The following is a 19,895-nucleotide window of genomic DNA, read 5'->3' as shown; positions in this document are numbered from 1 at the left end:
TGAACCAAGTGTAATGTGATATAATGTAATATGTGAATAGTGATACATTCTAGTTGAGTTCACACAGTTATCATGTGCAAGGACCAGGTTCAAGTCCCTGGCCTCACTTGCAGGGAAGAAACTTTGTGAGTGGTAAAGCCATGGTGCCAGGATTTCTGTCTCTCTCCTTCTTCATCTCCTCCTCCCATTCTCAATTTTTCTGTCTTGTCAAATGAAAGAGAAAGAAAAAAAAAAAGTAGAGAGGGGAAGGGAAGGAAAAAAGAAGAAAGGAGAGGATGAGAAGAGAGAAGAGAAGAGAGGAGAGGAGAGGAGAGGAGAGGAGAGGAGGGGAGGGGAGGGGAGGGGAGGGGAGGGGAGGGGAGGGGAGGGGAGGGGAGGGGAGGAGAGAGGAGGGGAGGGGAGAGGAGGGGAGAAGAGAAGAGAAGAGAAGAGAAGAGAAGAGAAGAGAAGAGAAGAGAAGAGAAAAGAAGAGAAGGGGAGGGAGGGGAGGGGAAGGGAGAGGAGAGAAGGGGAGGGGAGAGGAGGGGAGGAGCAGCGAGGAAAGGGGAGAGGAGAGGAGAGGAGAGGAGAGGAGAGGAGAGGAGAGGAGAGGAAAAGAAAAGAAAAGAAAAGAAAAGAGAAAAGAGAAAAGAAAGGAAAAGAAAAGAAAAGAAAAGAAAAGAAAAAAGAAAAGAGAAAAGAAAGGAAAAGAAAAGAAAAGAAAAGAAAAGAAAAGAAAAGAAAAGAAAAGAAAAGAAAAGAAAAGAAAAGAAAAGAAAAGAAAAGAAAAAAGGGAGGAGGATGGCTTCCAGAAGTGAATGGTGAATTCATCATGCAAGCTCCAAATCCCAGCAATAACTCTGGTGGCAATAAAAAAAGGGGGTGCAGGGGAGAAGATGGAGAGAAAGAGATGGGGGAGAGGGAGAGGGAGATGTAAAGTGGGATGGCTCACACAGCAATAAATAGTTGTCTCTCTTTATACAAGTTCAGGGTATTCCTCCTATCAACTAAATGTCCATAGGCATCTCTTGCCACTCTTTGCTCTCCTGCCTGCACAAGGATAACAGAAAGATCTGGGCATGGCAGAAACTTCATTCATCTAGGGCTTCACTCTGCCTTGTTTTTGTTTGGTTTCAAGGGATGAACAGGATACATGTGATCAATTGCTCTTAAATGAGTTGTAACACCTGAAAAGTTAGCAGAGCTAATTCCAGTGTAGCTGAAAATCTGAAATTTGAGAGTACCTCTAGTCCCAGGTAGGAACACTATGCTTGGCTGAGACTTACCTGGAGGTTGTCATCCTTGGCCTGTTCACAACCTGGGGACATTAACTTAATTTATGAAATACCCAGTATGACAAGCCCTAGTTAGGTACTAGGAATTAAGTTTCTCCCATTCCCATTAACTTTTTGGAGCTTACAGTCTGGCAGGGATTGTCTCAGGGGAAGACCCTGCCTGTAAATTCCCAATGTTCTTCTCCTCCTAAACACTGTGACTGTGGGTTAGACCCAAAGCAACCTCCACAGTGTGGGTTGACCATGATCTGACCTTATTGCCACATCTGTCATTGGGCAAGCTGGGTTGGTTTTGAAGTAGACCAAGGTCTTAGACAGAATCTGTATGTGTCTTGTGTATGTAATGGTGGTTGGGATTGGGTGGGAGGACTCTGGAATACTGCTGGAGTGTTACTCATCCTAACAGGGTAGCAGACAGGCCAAGGCACTTTTGTGGCCCAAGTGATCTCTCTCTGAAGCTTAAGATGGTGATGGAAAGATCATAGAAAAAATTCCTGAGGAAGCAGTGGTTAGGGTATCTGAGGTCTCTAACAACACCAAAGCAAGTAGACACCCAGAGTCCTAGCCTTGCCCACTTTGCCTACCTAATTAACCTCAGTTTTACCTCCAGTAGGAGCCCTTTATGACACCCCAGGGAGCTGTGAGCAGCTACATCTCACCTCTACCTAAAGTTCCCTGCTCTCTAGCCCCTGCTTGCCACCTGAACCTATTTCATCCGGGTGTTGCTACTCTGTTTCCCTGCCTCCAGGCTCCCTGTATTCCCCAGTGCAATGGACCAGATCAGTCTCAGGTATAGGTACCAACCCAGAGGTCCCCTTCAGGTGAATAGAAAAGCAGAACAGTAAACCTGGGTGAAATAAGTATCCACATCTCCAGTGATCTGTGCTGAGCACACCTGAACCCTCAAATACCTTCCTGGTTTCCAGGACCTTTTCCTTATGGGCTAGAGGCAACTCTACTACATTGTGTTTATGCAGTTTGTGCTCTACACAACAGTAGACAGAATGAGGCTGGGTGGTGGCATACTAGGTTAAGCACACATATTATAAAGCTCAAGGACCTGCATGAGAATCCCATTTCGAGGCCCCAGATCCCTACCTACAGGTGGGTCTCTTCAAAAGCAGTGAAGCAGGTTTTCATTGTGTCTGTCTTTCCCTCTCTATCTTCCCTTCTCCTCTCAATTCCACTCTGTCCTATGGGGGAAAAGAAGGAGAAGGAGAAGAAGAGGAAGAAGAAAGAGAGGAAAAAGAACAAAATGAAAAATAGCCATAGAAGCAGTGGATTCATAGTGCAGGCATCTAGCTCCAGCAATAATCCAAGAGGGGGAAAAAAAGACTGGAGATAAGGAATGAGGGGTTGAAATTTAGTTCCCTCTACCATCATGCTAGTGCTATTTCTTGCTTTTTAAAATATATATTATTGGATAGAGACAGAAATTGAGAGGAAGGAGGAGGTAGAGAAGAAAAGAGACAGGGAGATACCTGCAGCCCTGCTTGCCCACTCATGAAGCTTTCCTCCTGCAGCTGGGTACCAGAGACTTTAACCTGGATCTTTGTGCACTGTAATGTGTGCACATAACTAGATGCACGACTGTCTGGCCCTGGCTGTGCTATTTCCAACCTTGTGGGTTTTTCTGTGGTAATACTCATGTGTCAGTATATCATCCCTCACAGATTGAACCTCAGTTTCACCAGTGCTTCTATCAGAGAACCTTGAAGGCACTCAAACGACAGTAAATTTATGTTGTAGTTGTCTCTAGTACTAGATGTGTCTTGTCCAACAATTACTAGAATTTATGGAAATAAGCTATCGTTCTATAGGACAACCCAGAGGTGATTAGCTCCTAGTACTAGAACAGTGGTGGCAAATGCTGAAAGTAACATTGCAGAGCAGTAATCTGTCCCTAAACAGACACTTCAGGGGCAAACTAGCTCACTGAGTGTGTTACATGGTCATGAACATGACCCAGATCGGGTTTGAGCCTGACCTTCACCACAGTAAAAGGGGTTTGGTATTGTGTTCTTTAGTCATTTTCACTTTCTCTGCCTTCTTTGTTTGTATCTAAATGTGTTCTATGAGGCTGAGTCATGGTACACAGGGTAGATTACCATGTAAGGATTTGGGCTCAAATCCTCAGTCCCCACCTACAGTGTGAAACCTCAGGAGTGGTTAAACAGTGCCATAGGTATATTTTTTCCTTTATTTTTTATTATTATCTTTAATTATCTATTGGTAGAGACAGCCAGAAATTGAGAGGAAAGGGGAGATAGAAAGGAAGAGAGAAAGACACCTACAGCCCTACTTCACCACTTATGAAGCTTTCTCCCTGCAGGTGGGGACTGGGGATTTGAACCAGCGTCCTTGTGCACTGTAACATGTTCACTCAACTAGATGAACCAATATCCAGCTCCCAGATTTTTTTTTTCTTTCTCCCTTCCCTACCAATTTGTCTGCCTCTATTTTGCCCCTACCCCCCCCCAAAAAAAAAAAAGAAAACATGTATTCTATATTCACACTATTGGTATATTCCTCACAGTTCTTGGTGAGACTAAGCTTTAGTGTTATCACTGGGAGACTGAGGCTCAGGGCAAGTGATGTACCTAAAATCAGAGAGAAGCACTGCTCTTTTAATCCACAGGCTAGCTGCTGATTCAGCTATCTCATCACAATCACTGGGAGACTGAGGCTCAGGGCAAGTGATGTACCTCAAATCATAGAGAAGCACTGCTCTGTTAATCCACAGGCTAGCTGCTGATTCAGCTATCTCACCACAATCAGTGTTAGACAATTCAGCATGGCTCTGCTAATCTTCACACTCACTCTTGTCCCGGGACACCATGATACCTCATACAGTGGTCAGCCCTACTCCTATCTTCTTCAGGCCCATCGACAACCTAATAATCATGTGTTCAACTCTAAAATTAACAGGAAGGTTCCAAGGCCAGGAGTGACAAGGCCAGGTCATGTTTGGAATGGCAAACAAGAAGGTCTAAAGGACAGGGCAATCTGGACTGAGATATTTAGAGGCTGTGTAGTCCCTCATTTCCAACAATGCTTATTATAAAGAGGAAATGTAGTGCAAAATGTGAAAGGGCTGCCCTCTTTGAGAACAGAACATGCCAGGATTACTGTGTCCCTAGTTCTGAGTCAGAGCTAGTAGACAACCATGAAGAGAACCAGTGTATGTCTTCTAGAAGAGTTCCTGCATAACAAAAAATGTGAAGGGCACTGGGTCCTTGGTAATACCATCAAATACAGGATTTCTGTTGTATTTTACTAAAACTGAAAACAAAAGAGTAGTGTTTTCTTCTTTTGTTTTTATTTTATTTATTTATTTTTGCCTCCAGTGTTATTGCTGGGCCTTGGTACCTGCACCACAAATCTGCTGCTGCTGGCTGCCATTTTTTTCCTATTTTTTATTGAATAAGACAGAGAAATTGAGAGGGGGAAAGAGATAGAGGAGGGGGCAGACAAAGAGACACCTGCAGACCTGCTTCACTGCTTGTGAAGTGACCCCCCCCCCCATCTGTAAGTGGGATGCCTGTTGCTCGAACCAGGATCCTTGTATGGGTCCTTGTACTTTCTACTATGTATGCTTAGCCCGGTGTACTACCACCCAGCCCTCATGTCTCCATTTCTCATGGTTATTGTTATCCATGCTTATTAAGACTTCAATTTCTACTCCCAAGTGTCAAGTCTTTCAGGGCTGTTTGAAACACTTTAGAGATGAAGAGCTAGCTCACCCAGTAGGACATAGGCCTTGCTGTGCATGTGGCCCAGGTTAAAAACCCCACCACCACATGCTAGATGCAATGACAGCTGGAAAGTTCTGTGAAATGAAAGCTGGTTCTGTGGTGTCTTTCTCCCAACTAAATAAGTAAAGTGTTACTGTTTTGACTAACAGAGGCCAACTAACAGAGACATAAGTGTCTCACTCCATTTTCCTTAAGGTATGACCCTCACTTCCTATGTTCTCTCTCATTCCTTCTCTCTTTTAGTGTGCATAACTTTGTTTCCTTTGTTGTTACACTACTGTCTGTATAGTTTCTCTCACTATGAATTCTATCTCTCAGCAAACTTCATAAAGCAATTTTTTTTCTGAGCATAAATCCCCCTGTTTTCTCTTTGTTAAACAACATCACTTTATTTTTCTAAAATTCTATTCTTCTTTGTTTTGTGTGTCTTCTTGGGCCATTGCTTGGGACTACCAGAAATACTGCTAGGCAAGTATCTGGATCCTTGCATAAAACCTCCCCTCAGAGAGAGAGGGCTGGTTTGCCTTTAAGATAAGAATTCCAGCAAAAACCAAGGCCTGCTAAGAATCAGGTGACTAGGAGAAGCAAGTATGCCACTAGGATCCTTGCCTATGATTATCATGATTACAATGGCCTGTATTTACTAACCACCACAGCTAAGGTTACACAACCCCTCTGTGTTGGGCTTGAGAGAGAAAAACCAAGTATGGAAAATTCCACGTGGTTACATGAACATCAAACCATAGACTGCTGCATTTGAATACATGTCTTTATTAAGAAAATTGTAAGTGCATATACATCTTTTCATTGATATGACTTCAAAGTAGAAACGGTTTTCTCAAAAGGCTTGTTACTTATTAAAAAAAAAAAAAGAAAGGAAGAAAAAAAGCACACTGCACACAGGAAGCTGCCTTCTCCTGGACCATTTTCACATTATCTGGGAGATGCATTTTAAACAATACAAAGTACAGTATTTATCACATTTAACACTGACTCCATCACTGCTCAGAAGCTGAGAGTCCAGCAAGATTGCAAAATAACAAGTTTCCTATTGTGTATGTGTGTGCTTTATGTTGGTAATGTCAGTGGTCTGTTTATGAGACTTAGAGATATTTAGAGATCATCTCCAAGGGATAAGGTTCCCTCAGAATGTGTTAGATAAGATGTGCAGAGGGATCAGGATCCCACAATTCTCATTCAGTTGCAAAAGATCAGAAACATATGGAAAAAGAGATGAGCTCCCAGTGAGATAGGACAAAGCAGTGGTGAGAAAAAATGGAGGGATCAAAATTGATGCAATGAAATAATTGGGCTTAAAACAGGGAACACTACAATGTTTTGCTATTTTCTTTTGCTATTTGGACCCTCTGCTGGAAGCAGAAACTCCCTTCTCTAGAGAACAGGTAGAAAAGCAGAGGGCCTGGTTTAGCCTCTTGCTGGGGTCTCAACACCTGGCAGGAGCGGACAATGAACAGTGCAAACAACATATGGCACAAATTTGGATTTCAACACACAACAAGTCTGTGAGAGCAGTTCCCTCAGCCAGGGTCTGTATGCAAAGGCTGACAGCAGCAGACTGCCCTGGAGGTTACAGGGTACCCAAGGGAATGTTAGGGATAGACAGCACTAGATTGGAGGGAGAGTTGAATGACATCCTAATCAAAGGATACTCTTGACTTGTATTTTGAAAGCAACAAGGGGGATGGGAGAACCTTTTTCTTTGCAAATGGACTATTTGAATGCATATTTGCTTTAGCTGGGCTGTCCCCACAGAAGAGCAGATTGCCAGTGAGGAATTGTTTCACAAATAAATTTCCTTGTAGTTTCTGCTCCCCTGTAGGGGAAAAAACAGGAGGGATTCTTTACTCAACTCTAGTCAAGATTTAGTGGCATTTTTATTTCTTTAGAGCAAAATATTTAATGGTTCTGGCTCTTAACTCCTGGAGAAGACATTTCCAAATTTCCAAGACATTTTTACATATTTTAGATCATCAAAAAAAATTGTCTCCACTGAAAAGTTTATCGTTTCATGTATATTCAGGAAACATACCATTATTACTCTAAATATTATTAAATATTTTAAAGTATTTTTTACATCATTTACAGGGTCCATTCAGTTGATAAATTTCCTTGTTTTGCCCGTTTTCTCTAAAAAGTTTCCTTGTCTGGAGCCAAATGGCAAAGTATTAGTAAGATCAAATTAAAAGAGAAAAAAAAGCATATGAATAAACTGCTTACTTTTCTAACAAACTGAACAAAAAACAAATGTTAACTATTTAATTCAATTCTACAAACTGTCCTCACAGGACATTTTCAACCTAAGGTCCTAAGTGTTGCCTTGTTTTCTAAGAGAGTAGTCCTGGAAGCACAGGAAGGCAGGAGCAACAGAGTAGGTCTGGCAGGGAAGATGGGTTTTCACCAAATGGTGAAAAATACTAGATTTTAATTGGGAGGAAATCTGCAAGTACAGATTATTTTTATGAAACTTATTTATAAAACATATACACAATTAATTACTTGCTATTTCCAGAGCAATGCTGAACTTGACACAATGAATGTCTAAACTTCTGAGCTACCAAGGATAGAGGTTTTCAAGGGTGGAGTTCTTCAGCTATTAATATTATTGAGGGCCCAGTGGTAGCACACCTGGTTGAGCACACATGTTACTACTATGTGCAAGGATCCAGATTTGAGCCCCCAACCCCCATCTGCAGGAGGAAAGCTTCATGAATGGTGAAGCAATGTTGCAGGTGTCTCTCTGTCTTTCTCCTCTGTATTCCCTTTCCTCTTGAGTTCTGGCTGTCTATCAAATAAAGATAATAATTCAAAAAATTAATATTGCTGCAGACTGAATTCCCTTGGGTCACCACGATCCACCATGGCCTTGTGATCAGAAGGGACACCCAATTTAAATAAACTTGTGATCCACTCTTGGATCACAGCATTTATCAGAAACCTGATCAGTGCCCCCACAACTAGCATCTCATTCTCAGCCTTTGCATATAATAAACTGACAGTGCATGCACCGAGGACTTTGGCTTTGGACAAAACACATGATGGACAACAGACAATATTCCAAACAAGACAGACGTGCACAGTGATTTTTGGGACCAAATAACACAAGGCCTCTTGATTTGCTTCTTGGTGCCCAGATTAAAGTAAAGCTTTGGTCTTGAGAGAGAGTCTTTTTTATTTATCCAGGTCATGGAGACAGTCTTGGATACAGATGATGACGGATGAGTTAGATGATGATGAGAACATGATGGGATGAAGAGAAGTCGGGTTGAGGTGTGTGCAGCTCACCCTATCCTGGCTTCACACCCTGTCTGACCCAGCTCAGGAAAGCTCTATGGTCACAGAAATGCAGAGCCAGCTCTCATCTGAGGAAGAGAAGGCATCTCCTTGGCCCTCTAAAAGTCACCCATTCGCTGCTACCACAGGGAAGCCCTGACTAGGGTTTGCCTATGCTGACTCATAGGCCCTGGTGGCTCTCCATCCTAGGGTGTGATGCTGTGGGTCAGGATCCTGTAGTCTGGGAAACCAGCCCAAGCACCTCAGAGAGATATATAACTCAGGAAAGTCCTAGTTGGACCACAGGCTCCATGGGAAAGATATTACAATAAAGCAAATAAAATATGAGGCTATGTTTCTATCTGCCACCAGTGACAACAGATGATTCCACTAAATGAGAAACAAACACCATATATGTTGCTACATAACTAAATGGTGAAAAGAAGGCAAATTGTGCAAAAACAAAGCCCTTGGGATACTATCGGGGCTGCCTGGGTACAGGTGTATGTGGGGGAGCCTCTGCAGACCCTTCCTAACACTGTTTCAGACCTGGGCTCCTACTGTTTAAGGTTTCCTCAGGCGTCTGACCCAACCTGCGCCTCTCACATCTTCAACCTCCTGTTAACAAGAACAGAGGGAGACACCATTAAGGCGAGTTCCAACAGCAGCCAGGCTACAAGTCTGAGAAGCTGAGTCCTGTGCCAGGAGGACTCCCACTCTGACTGCAGATTCATTCAGCGTGTGGCAGGTCTGCCTTCCAGGCCCTGAGCAGGGGAGGGGAGCTGAGAGCAGCCATGGCAGAAGCAAGGGATTGATGGAAGATGGGAAGCTGAGAAGATGCAGCAAGCAAGGGAGTGGTAGACAGATGAGTTCACAGAGATGCTGAAGACACAGCTCACAGGACAAGACAGGCACACTGTCTTAGCTCAGCATTGACATTAGAATGGATGGTTTCCCTGCTTGAGTGAAGCTCAGACTCACACTGAGCCCTGCACAAGTTGTGGGCTGCTCCTGGGCCTTGGCATCACCTCCAACTGCATCCATCTGCCCTTATTTGCCCATTCCCAGGACCTCTTGAATGGTCTTGGTGCTGGGTACAGGGGCAGCTAGCAGCACAAAATGCACTGCTCACCTTTCAACCCATAAGGAATGGAGGTCCATTTCTTCCATTCTTCCAAGGTGACCCCGTCTTCAGCAGCCCAGTCTTCGGTGGGGCCTGGGCTTGCCTTATCAGACACAGTAAGGCTCCACAGCCAACCAATTCACAAAAATGACCAGTTAAGAGCCTGCCTGCACTTTTCAATATGGGGGCAATGATCTTAGCGCCAGCAGCCCTCAACTCCCCCAGGAGTTGTGGTTCCTCAGGATGAGTGGAGGCTCCATCTCCCTAAACACTATGGCTTGACCTACTGTTGTTCTAAGACAAACAGCCTTCCAGGGTGCTCAGAAAGGACATGCCACAAATGTGGTGCCCTATGTTATGAAGGAGATAATGAGAACAGATCAGGCCCTTGCAGATGCTTTTGTTAGAATAGAAACACCCCAGACAGTGTCAGGCAGACCTGAACTATTGCTGGCTTCCTCAGAGAGGGCAATCCAGCAAATATCCAAACATCCCTTCAGTTGTGGAAAAGGCTGGATGAGATGGACCCCCTGATCATTCTGGAGCTGCTACTCTTGGTGCTAGAAGGAGGAGCACATCTGGAAGATGCAGCAAGATAAAAGGAATTCAAGCAAAAATCAAAAGGTCTTTGGTTGCAGTCCCCAAAGAGGCAACTTCTCCAATATGTATAATCAATGGTAGTCATAACAAGAGGAAGGGGACACAGGACTGTCTCTCAGGTGAGTCTGACACACCTTGGGATTTCTTCTTATTTCCATTCCCTCTGTTCTCCAATTGCTTTATCTTTCTGTGTCCACATACTGAAGTTATGACCAGGGATCCAGGGTGCAGGGTATGTGTTTATGTATGTCAAGGTATGGAGGGGAAAGAGTTCAGATATTCAGAGTGCTATTTTGTTTTTTTTTTCTCAAAGTACTACTGAAATCAGGACTTCACTTCCCCACATGACCCCTCTCTTTCTGGTACAAATTACAGACTTGGCAAGAAATCTCAGGCATAAATTGGAAATGTGGGGGGGAGGGCTGTGTGGGGGGTGATGAAGAAGAACTGAAACCATATTCACTTTACGTAGATTATTTCCCAGGAGTGAGAACTGAGGCAGCTGCATCCTGGAGACTCATGGAGACTCTCTCAGCAGAGGTGGAGAAGGGGCAGGTTTGCAATCCCTGGAGCCAAAGGCTCTTCACACAACTCCTCCAAGTGGGGGACCCGTTTAAAGAATCTACAAAGTGAACTTGTAGAGGAGGCTCCCTGAGAAGCATTTCCATGTCATCCACTCTCTGGGAATGCAGAGCCCCCACCCCCTCTCCCCATATGGTCTGCAGAAACCACCCACAACTGTAGGTAAAGCAGCCCACATAGCACCAGACCAGGGCAAAGGGGCTGGAGAAGTCACAGCCCGTTGGAGGGAGTGGCAGAAGGCCAGGCAAGAGAAACTTGGGGTAAGGAGTCACCTGCAGAAGAAGTCCCAGCTGCGTTCAGCTTTGCCCTGTGAAGTCCTTGCTGTGCAGCCAAGAGAACTGCTCCCTAGCTGCCCAAAGCTGCCTCAAGTGCTTTAGGCAGCTCATCTGTGCGTTGGCCTGGTGGCCACACTGCGGCCTCGGGCAGCAATGTAGATTGTAAGCGTGGAGAGCTCTGTGAGCTCTGGAGTCATCATGAGTCCTCTAAGAGAAGGAGAGGAGGCCAAGATGGGAGTGTTCACAGCCCTTGGCAATGCTAGAAATCTGGGACCATTTTACATAAAGTCCTGAGCACATAGTCTCTGCATCATAGACCCCAACCCCAGTGTCTGCACAACTACTTTCTTCTTAATTTAGCAGACCCAGAAGGGTCTCAGAAAGCACATAAATACAGAATCCAGTGTAGCCACAGGGGTGGCAGTGCACTGCTCCCTCATGCAAGTTTGAATGCCCCTCCCAGGAGGCAGGGGAAGGGGGCCTGCCCTGGGGAGGGTAAGAGCGAATTTACAAAGCGCCGGCAGAGACAAGAGCGGAATGTACTGTGGTCCATCTGGAAGTTGCAGAGAAACTAGATTTTCCTTTTCTGGGCAGCCTTTCTTTTCTTCTGTCTCTTCTTTTTTCCTATCTTTTCTTTTTTCCCCATTTTTTCTTCTCTGCGCCCCCTTCGATAAAATTAGTAGAACCATTAATGATATGGAAATACATCAACAAGAATCTGCCTTAGCCTGCACATTATTTAACACTGGTCCACATAACTATCTGTTTAGCTCTGTTGCTCATCTCAGGTCTGGAGGCCCCTGGGCAAAGCACTATCTATCAATAATATATTAGTTAGACATTTTCTGTTAATTCAGAAAAAAAAAATGTCATTCAAGCATCCAGACCCTATCAACTGATCATATCAATTGAAAAATTGCCAATTTGATCATGGCTCTCACTAGTATCTCAAGCTTTCAGTATATTTCATTCATATGTAGTAGGGTATACAGAATGTCAGGGTCAGCCTGGACTTGGTCTTCTATCTCAACCCCACCTGCTCTCCTTGAACTTCCCTCCTTCTTAACAGACTTGAACTTACAGTGAATATTTTCTGCATTTTAAGTTAAATAACATTTCTGGAGGATGGAGGCCACTCAGAAAAGAAGAAAGAAGGGAATTAACCCCACTTTTTCCTTTCTGGATGCCTGTGGACACCCCCCCCCCCCAGGAATGACTGGGATTGCTATGGAGAATAAGGGAGAGAGCTGGTTAGCAGAATTTTTATTATCAGCACAACTGGATCATGACTGTCAGATTAAAATGATTCAAGCTGAATGGTATTTAATGATTTATGGGGTAAGGCCACCTGTTCTGGAGAAAGCTGCATATTAACCATAGCAAGGAATTATGGGATTTTTTTTTAACATGGGAAAATGTAAAAGCTGGGATATTATAAGGGTTGAGTCTTTTGGAGATTACATGGGTACATTAGGAGAACCAAGAAGGAAGGTGGGGAAGAGAAATTAGTGAGTCAAATATTATTCTTTAATAGTACCAATGTTTTCATTGCGTTAGGAAAAAAGAAGAAGAAGAAAGAAAAAAAACTTGAGTTGCAGCTCTCTAATCTGCTCTTAAGCAAGGCCCACAGCTGTCCCTCACACATGAACTTGGAAGAAGGGATTTAATAGATCTGACCAACAGGCCAGACTATCTTCATAAACTATAAAAACATATATAATATATCTAATAACTTAAATTTTGAATTTTATTTCAGGTAAATAAATTCCCACATTCAGTAGGAGGTTGATACTATGAAACAGTTAGCATTTTATTGCTAGTGAATATCATGTCACATTTGATACAATCTGAATACAAGTGAAAAAATATACTGTGGCTAACATTGAAAAGCTGCAATCACATTTTTGTATCATATATATTTCTTTACAAATTGCCAGTAGTTTCAGATAATAGGTTTGTAACCTACTGACATTCATATGGCTTCACTTCAGATATATGAACTGTTTGGTTATAAATATATTCTGAAATACATTTGTTTTCTAAAGAAACATAAAAAATGTGCACAAAAAAATATATATATATAATGCCTTGCAAAAGGTTACAAATACCACCAGGCCCATCTGTGGATCACATTCATGCATGGAATATTCTCATCTTGCCAACATTTCTGATTGGAAGCTGAAACCTGATATGGCTTTAGGAGAAAGGTTTGAATGGCTTAGTGGCAAGAGACTTGTTTATTCGTTTTATTTTTTTTTTCATTTCTGATTTCAGAAACCTCACAGTGTGTAGAGCCTCTGTAGCATATACAGGCCTGCCTCAGAGGCAATCACAGAAACCAAATTCCTCAAAGCAAACTCTCAGATTGAAAATTGCATCTGATTCTGCAAAGACTTGTCTTTTGTGGGAAAGCAGAGGCATGAGTTCATGGTCCCCCAGGAGAGGGCCAGCTCCAGTCTGGAGGAGGGCAGAGACAGATCTCACAGAGGGCCTGAGGTGGGGAGGGAGAGCAAAGGGTGGAAAGAGCTAAAGGGCTGGAGCCCCAGCCATCACCCTCCTCCCCAGCGGACACTGAGGCATACAGAAAAGAGAAGCCAAAGCAAGAAGAAAGCATGCTCTTGGAGGCCAGGAGGGAGAGGAGGATGATGAGGAGAGGGTGTCTGAGCACAGTCCACAGTGATAGTGTCTTTTTGATGGTGCCACTCAACCAATCAGAGCTTGAAGAGGAGATGGAGGTGATAACCACTATCCAACATGGTATCTAAGGGCCACCAAAGTCAGTCATCTGGGAGGGGCAACCCCTATGGAAGAATACACCATCTCCCTTCCAGCTTAGTGTCTAGAGAAAAGACAATTTTTAAGCTCCATGTTTCACCATCACCTGATTGTGCCCAGATTCCCAATGGGAGAAAAGCTCCCAAACAAACCAAAAACAGATCTAAAGTATTCATTGATTTAAAATGAAAAATGAGAATGATGGTGATCATGAGAGAATTGATTGGTGAGGGATATTGTTGGTATAATACAATTTCTTAGGAAAACCCCAGTTATGTAACAACCAATATGCAAGGGTTTGGGGCATAGAATGGGTACAAGCTGCAATATCGTACCTTATATAAATGTAATTGTCTACATGCTGGATAAACCTCGTGCCCATTGCATGCCTGGCCTCTATGTTCAGGCCTGCCTCCCCATCAAACCTTTGCCTATTCAGCTCTCAGACAATTTTAGCTTTCCTCAAGTAGATCTAGCGGAAAGTCCTTTTTGTTTAGCTGTGATGCTTACTTGTTTAAAGCTTTCTCCAGATACTCCTGAATCCACTTCAATTTTGGATCAATGCACACTTGTCTGTTGTTGTTCTTCAGCCTTGCTCTGCCAAAAGAAAAGAAGTGATAGCAGTCAGCAGAAGAACTGTGTGCTCACCATTGGACCAGGGGTCTGTTTGACAGGGTCAGTTTTGGAAGGAATTCAGGTGTGTCCTGAGGAACATAATATTAGCATATGGCAAGATCCACTGCAGATATAGAAAGAAAACCTTTCTGAGTGGGTAGATTGGGCCCAGGAAAAGCTCCATAAGGGATATTTGAGTTTGAAAAATAAGAAGTGGACATGTGAAGTCATGGGAAAGCAAAATCCAAGGGCAAATGGACCAAAAAGATGAAAGTTCACAGAGGGTTTGGAGGAAGTGGAGGAGAGTGGGTACCGAGAAAGACATGAGATTTTATCTGCACTTATAGAGAGGCTTGCAAAGATTTTTAAACTGGAAAGTGACAGAAGTAGGTTTTTACCTCATTGGAATATATTAAGAACACATGTAAGACAGAAGGGTAAGATCTGTGAGATAGCTCAACTATAGAGCACATGCCTTACATGCTTGAATCCCTGGATTTAAGGTCCTCTACAGCATTAAAAGGAGTAGTACTATTTTTTTCATAATTTCTTTCTCACATACATACTAAAGATAAATTAATAAAAAGCAAAAAGCAAAACCTGAGGCTCAAGAACTTTGTTATGTGTAATATTTTGGTTTGTCCCATTTTCCACACTAATGATACCAACACCAGTAAAACAAAAACATATGGTCTGTGTTTGAGCAAATACAATTAATCCAGCTGAAGATTTCAAGAAGACCCCCCCCCCATGATTAAAGTGACTTAAACTGAATTTGGGTCTTTCAAGTTTGTGTTGTGTAATAAAGGTTTAATCCAGCACATTAAAATCCATACAAGTGTCTGGACATGTAGCACCCTCAGTAGCTAGCAAAGGGCTGATGAGTTTATAGGACATCAGCCCAAACTTTGGTGAAGCCCATGTTTCTCTTGTCTGGAGATGCACTTTCCCTAGCTTTAACACATTCATGAGTTAGATGTTACTAAGCCTGTTAGATGCAACAGCCCTGAAGGCTGGTGTGCAGACTTACACAATCTGAAGGGCACAGTTCGGAGTGTTGAGGATTTTGAGATGTTTGATATTGACTCTGGCGACGTGACTCTCAAAGTATCGGCAGGGACATCTGTAGCTCAAGCTAACCGGTTTCCCTGGAAAAGGTAACAAGAACAGGCAGCTTATCATTCTGTCAGACTTTGAGGATACACATGTACCTTAATTCAAAGCCCAGGGTTAAGATGGTAAAATGACTGTAAAATTTAGATTAAAAACATCAGAATAAGCCACAAGCACAGAGATCTCCTTAGGCAGAACTAGTAGTTCTCTAGGGTTTAGGTTCAACTTCTACAAAAACAAAGGGCAAAAGATTTGTAGAATGCTGGACCCTAGGAGGATGGGAAAATTAAAAAGCATAATGATCTGCTCAGGTTTCTCTGGGTAAGTATAATATCCATTTATATTATAATATCCATTTACCTCAGGCAAATAGATTAATCAGTAGAGATAGCTTTTCTCTGCAAAGTATTGAGGTGCCCAGTTATATTTAGCAAAATAAACACGACAGAAAACAAATGAGAGAGAGAGATGGAGAGAGAGAGGACCTTCACTACCAAAGGCAGAAGGAGAATGCTCTGATCCTTCCACTTCAGCCAATGTCCTAGGTCCAGGAGCCTCTGTAGCTCTTGGAGGGAGCTGCCCTCCCCCACCTGCATTTTCTTCTCTGACACAAACACATTTACCTTAAACTCAGGCAGCAAAAAAAGAATCCCCAGAAGGCAGGCCATTTTTTCCCAGCACTAAGGTGTGGAGATTAATGGAATTGGAGTCAAATGTGTCTTTCATTGCCTGTGCAAGGATGCTATAGCCTCCTGGGTTGTATTACATCTTTGTTTGCCAGTTCACCAATTTGAAAAATGCTATAATTGACACTCATTAGTGTAAATTAGTGAGAGGCTCCTGCAGAATCCACCACTCACCCTTTAAACCTAGAATTGCAAACCCTGGGGGGCTGGAATCTGCGCATATGTGCTTTTCTGAAGATTTTATCCAAAACCTACTTAATGCCCCCAAATTATTTGAATTTGTGGATCCTTTCATCAGAGATTAAATATACATCTGAAAATATTTAGACCAGAGATTTAATTTTTTTTTCCTGTTTACAGAACTCCCAGAAGCCTCCTGGAGGTTCAGAGATTCTGTACTTTGGGGAAAGAGAGCTAGAGAAGAATTCACTATAAGAAAGGGTTTACACACACACACACACACACACACACACACACACACACACACCAAGATTGCATTCAGTTGAGAGTTATGCTGAACAGCTTAAATAACGAAGTATGGAAGGAAACAGACCACACAACCCCCAGGAACTAAATTTGGTCCCCTGAAAACCCAAATTTAGTGACTTCTGAGAAGGAAAAAAGAGAAAGAACAATCTGTTTCACACTTGATGAAACTATAGAAAATGGCCTCTCTTCTCCTGAAAAAGTTACTGCAGGAGAGAAGTCCACACTGCACTAACCAGATCCATTAGAGAATGATCACAGGGCTGTGGAAGCCTGGATAAATTGAGGAAACCATCTCCCCATTATGGGGAGTAAGGAGGACACACTTTCTCTCTCTGAATGTTTTGCCTCCAGGTTTTCCTGGAGTTGTCTAGATCTGAGTAGGTCTGGAGACTGGAGTCCCCAAGGCAAGGCAAGGCATGATAGGCAAAGCCTCACAGCAATAAGCTAGCTGAAAAGAACACAGCTTGAGCTTCGTGGGGGTGAGGTCTGCTACTCTCCAGCCTCATCTTCCACACCCCCACCCCAGAAGCTGCTCTGGCTCCTCTAACCAAGGAGTGGAAATCAGGCCAGAAATCAGAGCCCATTCTTAGCTCAGAACACTGGCTTTCTCTTATCCCTCTCTCCTCCTCTACCCTTGGGATTATCCATTTCCTTCAAAGGCAGTTCTCATTCCAGCTCCCAGGACCCAGTTGCTTGTCCGTCAAGTGAGGGATTTTCACAGGGTTTTTAAAGCAATAGAGCCCTAAGTGTGTTTTTAAGAGCAAGAGAACTCAGTTCCCTGTCCACCTAGTGTTCTATTCTCCAATTTTCCATATATTACTTACTTTCCAACTGGTCTGAATTTGACTGCACAGGCCAGAAGTCAGAATGGCTTAGATATTATAAAGAGTTGGGACCTTGTGAAACTGGCTCGGCTCTGGACAAATACCCAGAAAGCCTTCCACAAAGGCAGGGCTCCATCTGGTCAAGGACACATTGGGTTCAGTCCCTAAAAATCCAGATCGCCCTATAACCCAGTTGTTTGGCTGAGACCAGTCAGAAGTGGAAAGGTATGAGACAAAACAGAAATCTGAACAAGGTATCTCTGTGGTGCAATTCTGCCACACAGGATGTAACCAGAGAATACAGATTCCTGAAGGCTAAAAGTGTCTTCAGACTCATGCATGTAAAGAGGCACCTGTTGACTCAGTTGAAGCTAGCACAAATCAAAAGGTGCAGCCAGCTAACTAATTCTTTCAAGAGTTAGAAGTTTATCAACAAAGACACCCGCTCCCCATGTTCACTATAGGCTAGCTTTGCCCAAGATTCAAAGACTTGAATCTCTGCATTCCAGTCTTTTCTGTTGCATCACAGGAAGGAGATGGAGCAGCATTTTCCCAGAGAAGCACACAAAGATACCTCCACCTCACCAGTACACACAATTGTTAGTGCCTAAACTGACCTGGGGATGAAGATAAAGGTAGTGTGGATGCACAAGCTAGGGCAAATTTATAGCTAGGAAGGAAAAAAAAATCTCAATTACCTCTGCTATTGGTTTTCTGCAGGTTTGACCAGCAAGCTGCCATGATTCTAAAGGTAACTTCCCAGAGCCAGCCAAGAACCCCAGTTACTCTGCTGCAGACTGGGCTTGCTTACCACGTCTGGTTTCCATAGTATGGCAGGAGAGGATGCAGCAGCCTCAACACGGCTGCATTAAGTACAGTTAAGAGAACTCTCCCAGCAACTTTCCACGGGGTTTGTTGCAAACTTCTCAGTTAAGAATAGGCAGCGCTATTTGACTAAGCACAATTTGGGTTTGTGTGTTTAGAGACCAGAGTTGATTTGGGTTTGCAGCAACGGTGTCTTCTGAGAGGACAAGGAGATTTCTCTTAAGACTTCAAATGATGTTTTCCCCTCAAGTTCTCCCTTTTCCCGATGAAACTGGACACCACTATTCCCAGTGGCCTAAGGTCTTGGCTATTCAACTTAGTCGCAGCACTCAAGCAGATATACACTGATGGTTTACTTGGCCATCCTCTTTGCCAAGTGACAAAAGTAACTCTGCAGGTGTGTTGGGGGCGGGGGGGGGATCGCGCAGCTCAGAAGGTCCCTGATCCGCTCAAAGCAGACCCGGGGGAAGAAGCCTGGATGCAAAGGCTGGACGCACGCCCAGCTTCGCTGCATTGCTTCGGACCACAGAGTGGTGCAGACGCGCGTGCAGTGAGTTGTGCAAACCTGACAGCTGCTCGGCTACATAGTTAGTCAGAGAAGCCCGGGTTGTGTTAAAGAAGTTAAAGTTTCAGTCTAGCGACCAGCGCAAACCTTAAAAGATGCTTCCTAGCGCTCCGCCACAAGCACTTTCCAATACTACAAGGATTGTCTCAGATAAGCCACAAATCAGACCTGAGCTCATCTCCAGAACCTAGAGTAACGCGGCACAAAATAGCCTCGAGAAACTGAGTAGGTCTAGTAGGTATGGACACCCAGCCCACAACTACCAACTTAACTGCAAAGCCCCTTGCCCCTGCGTGTTAGATGCGTACGCACCCTCGGCTTGGCTCGCTGGCACCCAGCGATCCCGCGGGACCTCGCACAGTTGCCGCTGCAAAGTGCGAAGCCTCTGTGCAACTGGTTTTGCAAAAGTAATTTCAGGAGCGCAGCATCCTGTGGGAGCGTGCCCTGCAGATCGGGCAGCCTCAGCCTCCAAAGCAAAGCAAAGCAGAGCAGAGCGGCGCGAACTGGGTCCGCGTGGGGCAGAGGAGCCCCGCGCCCAGCATACAAGTCCGACCCCGGCCGAGCGCACTCACCGTGGCCGAGGCAGAGCGCAGTCAGCACCAGGGCGAGCACAGCGAAGACCTTGGCATCCATGGCACCAGCTGGCGGGAGGCGGCGGGGACGCAGGCGGGTCGCGGAGCGGACCAGGAGGCGAAGAGTGAAAGTGGGGCTGCGGGAGGCGCGCGCCAGCCACTTTAGAGGCGAGAGCAAGGCGGGGCGGAGTGGGGCGGGGCGCAGCGAGGGGCGGGCCCGGACTCAGATCCCTGGCTGTGGCTTGGTCCCCTCTAGCCAGGTCCCTCTAGAAGGTCCTTCCCGCCTGCCATCCTCCCCACACCTAGGGTGCTCCAGGGCCTGCCAGGCGCTAGGCCTTTGACCTTCTCAGGTCCCCCCGGTCTTGCTTTTCAAGTCTGATCTGCAAAGAGGAACCCAGACGCCAGTGAGTCTGGTGCTGACTCCTCTCCCACACCCCTGCAGGAGGACAGATTGAGTCCTTCAACAAGACCTGAATGACAACCCAGGGAAAACAGAATAGTAGGACGGAGGGGGTGAGAACCCGCTGTGCT

At 44.4% G+C, this 19,895-nt stretch overlaps 1 protein-coding gene across 4 annotated transcripts in view; it reads right to left on the bottom strand.

The window, feature by feature from the left end:
- CXCL12 (C-X-C motif chemokine ligand 12) overlaps positions 1-19,585 on the bottom strand; it is a 67,049-nt gene extending 47,464 nt beyond the window's left edge. Inside the window, exons 1-4 of one of the 4 annotated variants that reach the window (XM_016185441.2) lie at positions 19,365-19,548; positions 15,321-15,438; positions 14,186-14,272; positions 5,781-8,938 (exon numbers count right to left, since the gene is read on the bottom strand). In XM_016185441.2, coding sequence (XP_016040927.1) covers positions 8,923-8,938; positions 14,186-14,272; positions 15,321-15,438; positions 19,365-19,425 — 282 coding nt within the window. In that variant the 5' untranslated portion in view covers positions 19,426-19,548 and the 3' untranslated portion in view covers positions 5,781-8,922. The other 3 variants (XM_060191874.1, XM_007516813.3, XM_060191879.1) reach the window with 3 other exon arrangements.
- Positions 19,586-19,895: the final 310 nt, after the last annotated feature.

The sequence above is a fragment of the Erinaceus europaeus genome, chromosome 1, assembly GCF_950295315.1.
Source record: "Erinaceus europaeus chromosome 1, mEriEur2.1, whole genome shotgun sequence".
Lineage (NCBI taxonomy): Eukaryota > Metazoa > Chordata > Mammalia > Eulipotyphla > Erinaceidae > Erinaceus > Erinaceus europaeus.
The sequence above is the reverse complement of the archived record's forward strand: the minus strand, read 5'-3'. Positions and strand labels throughout refer to the sequence as shown.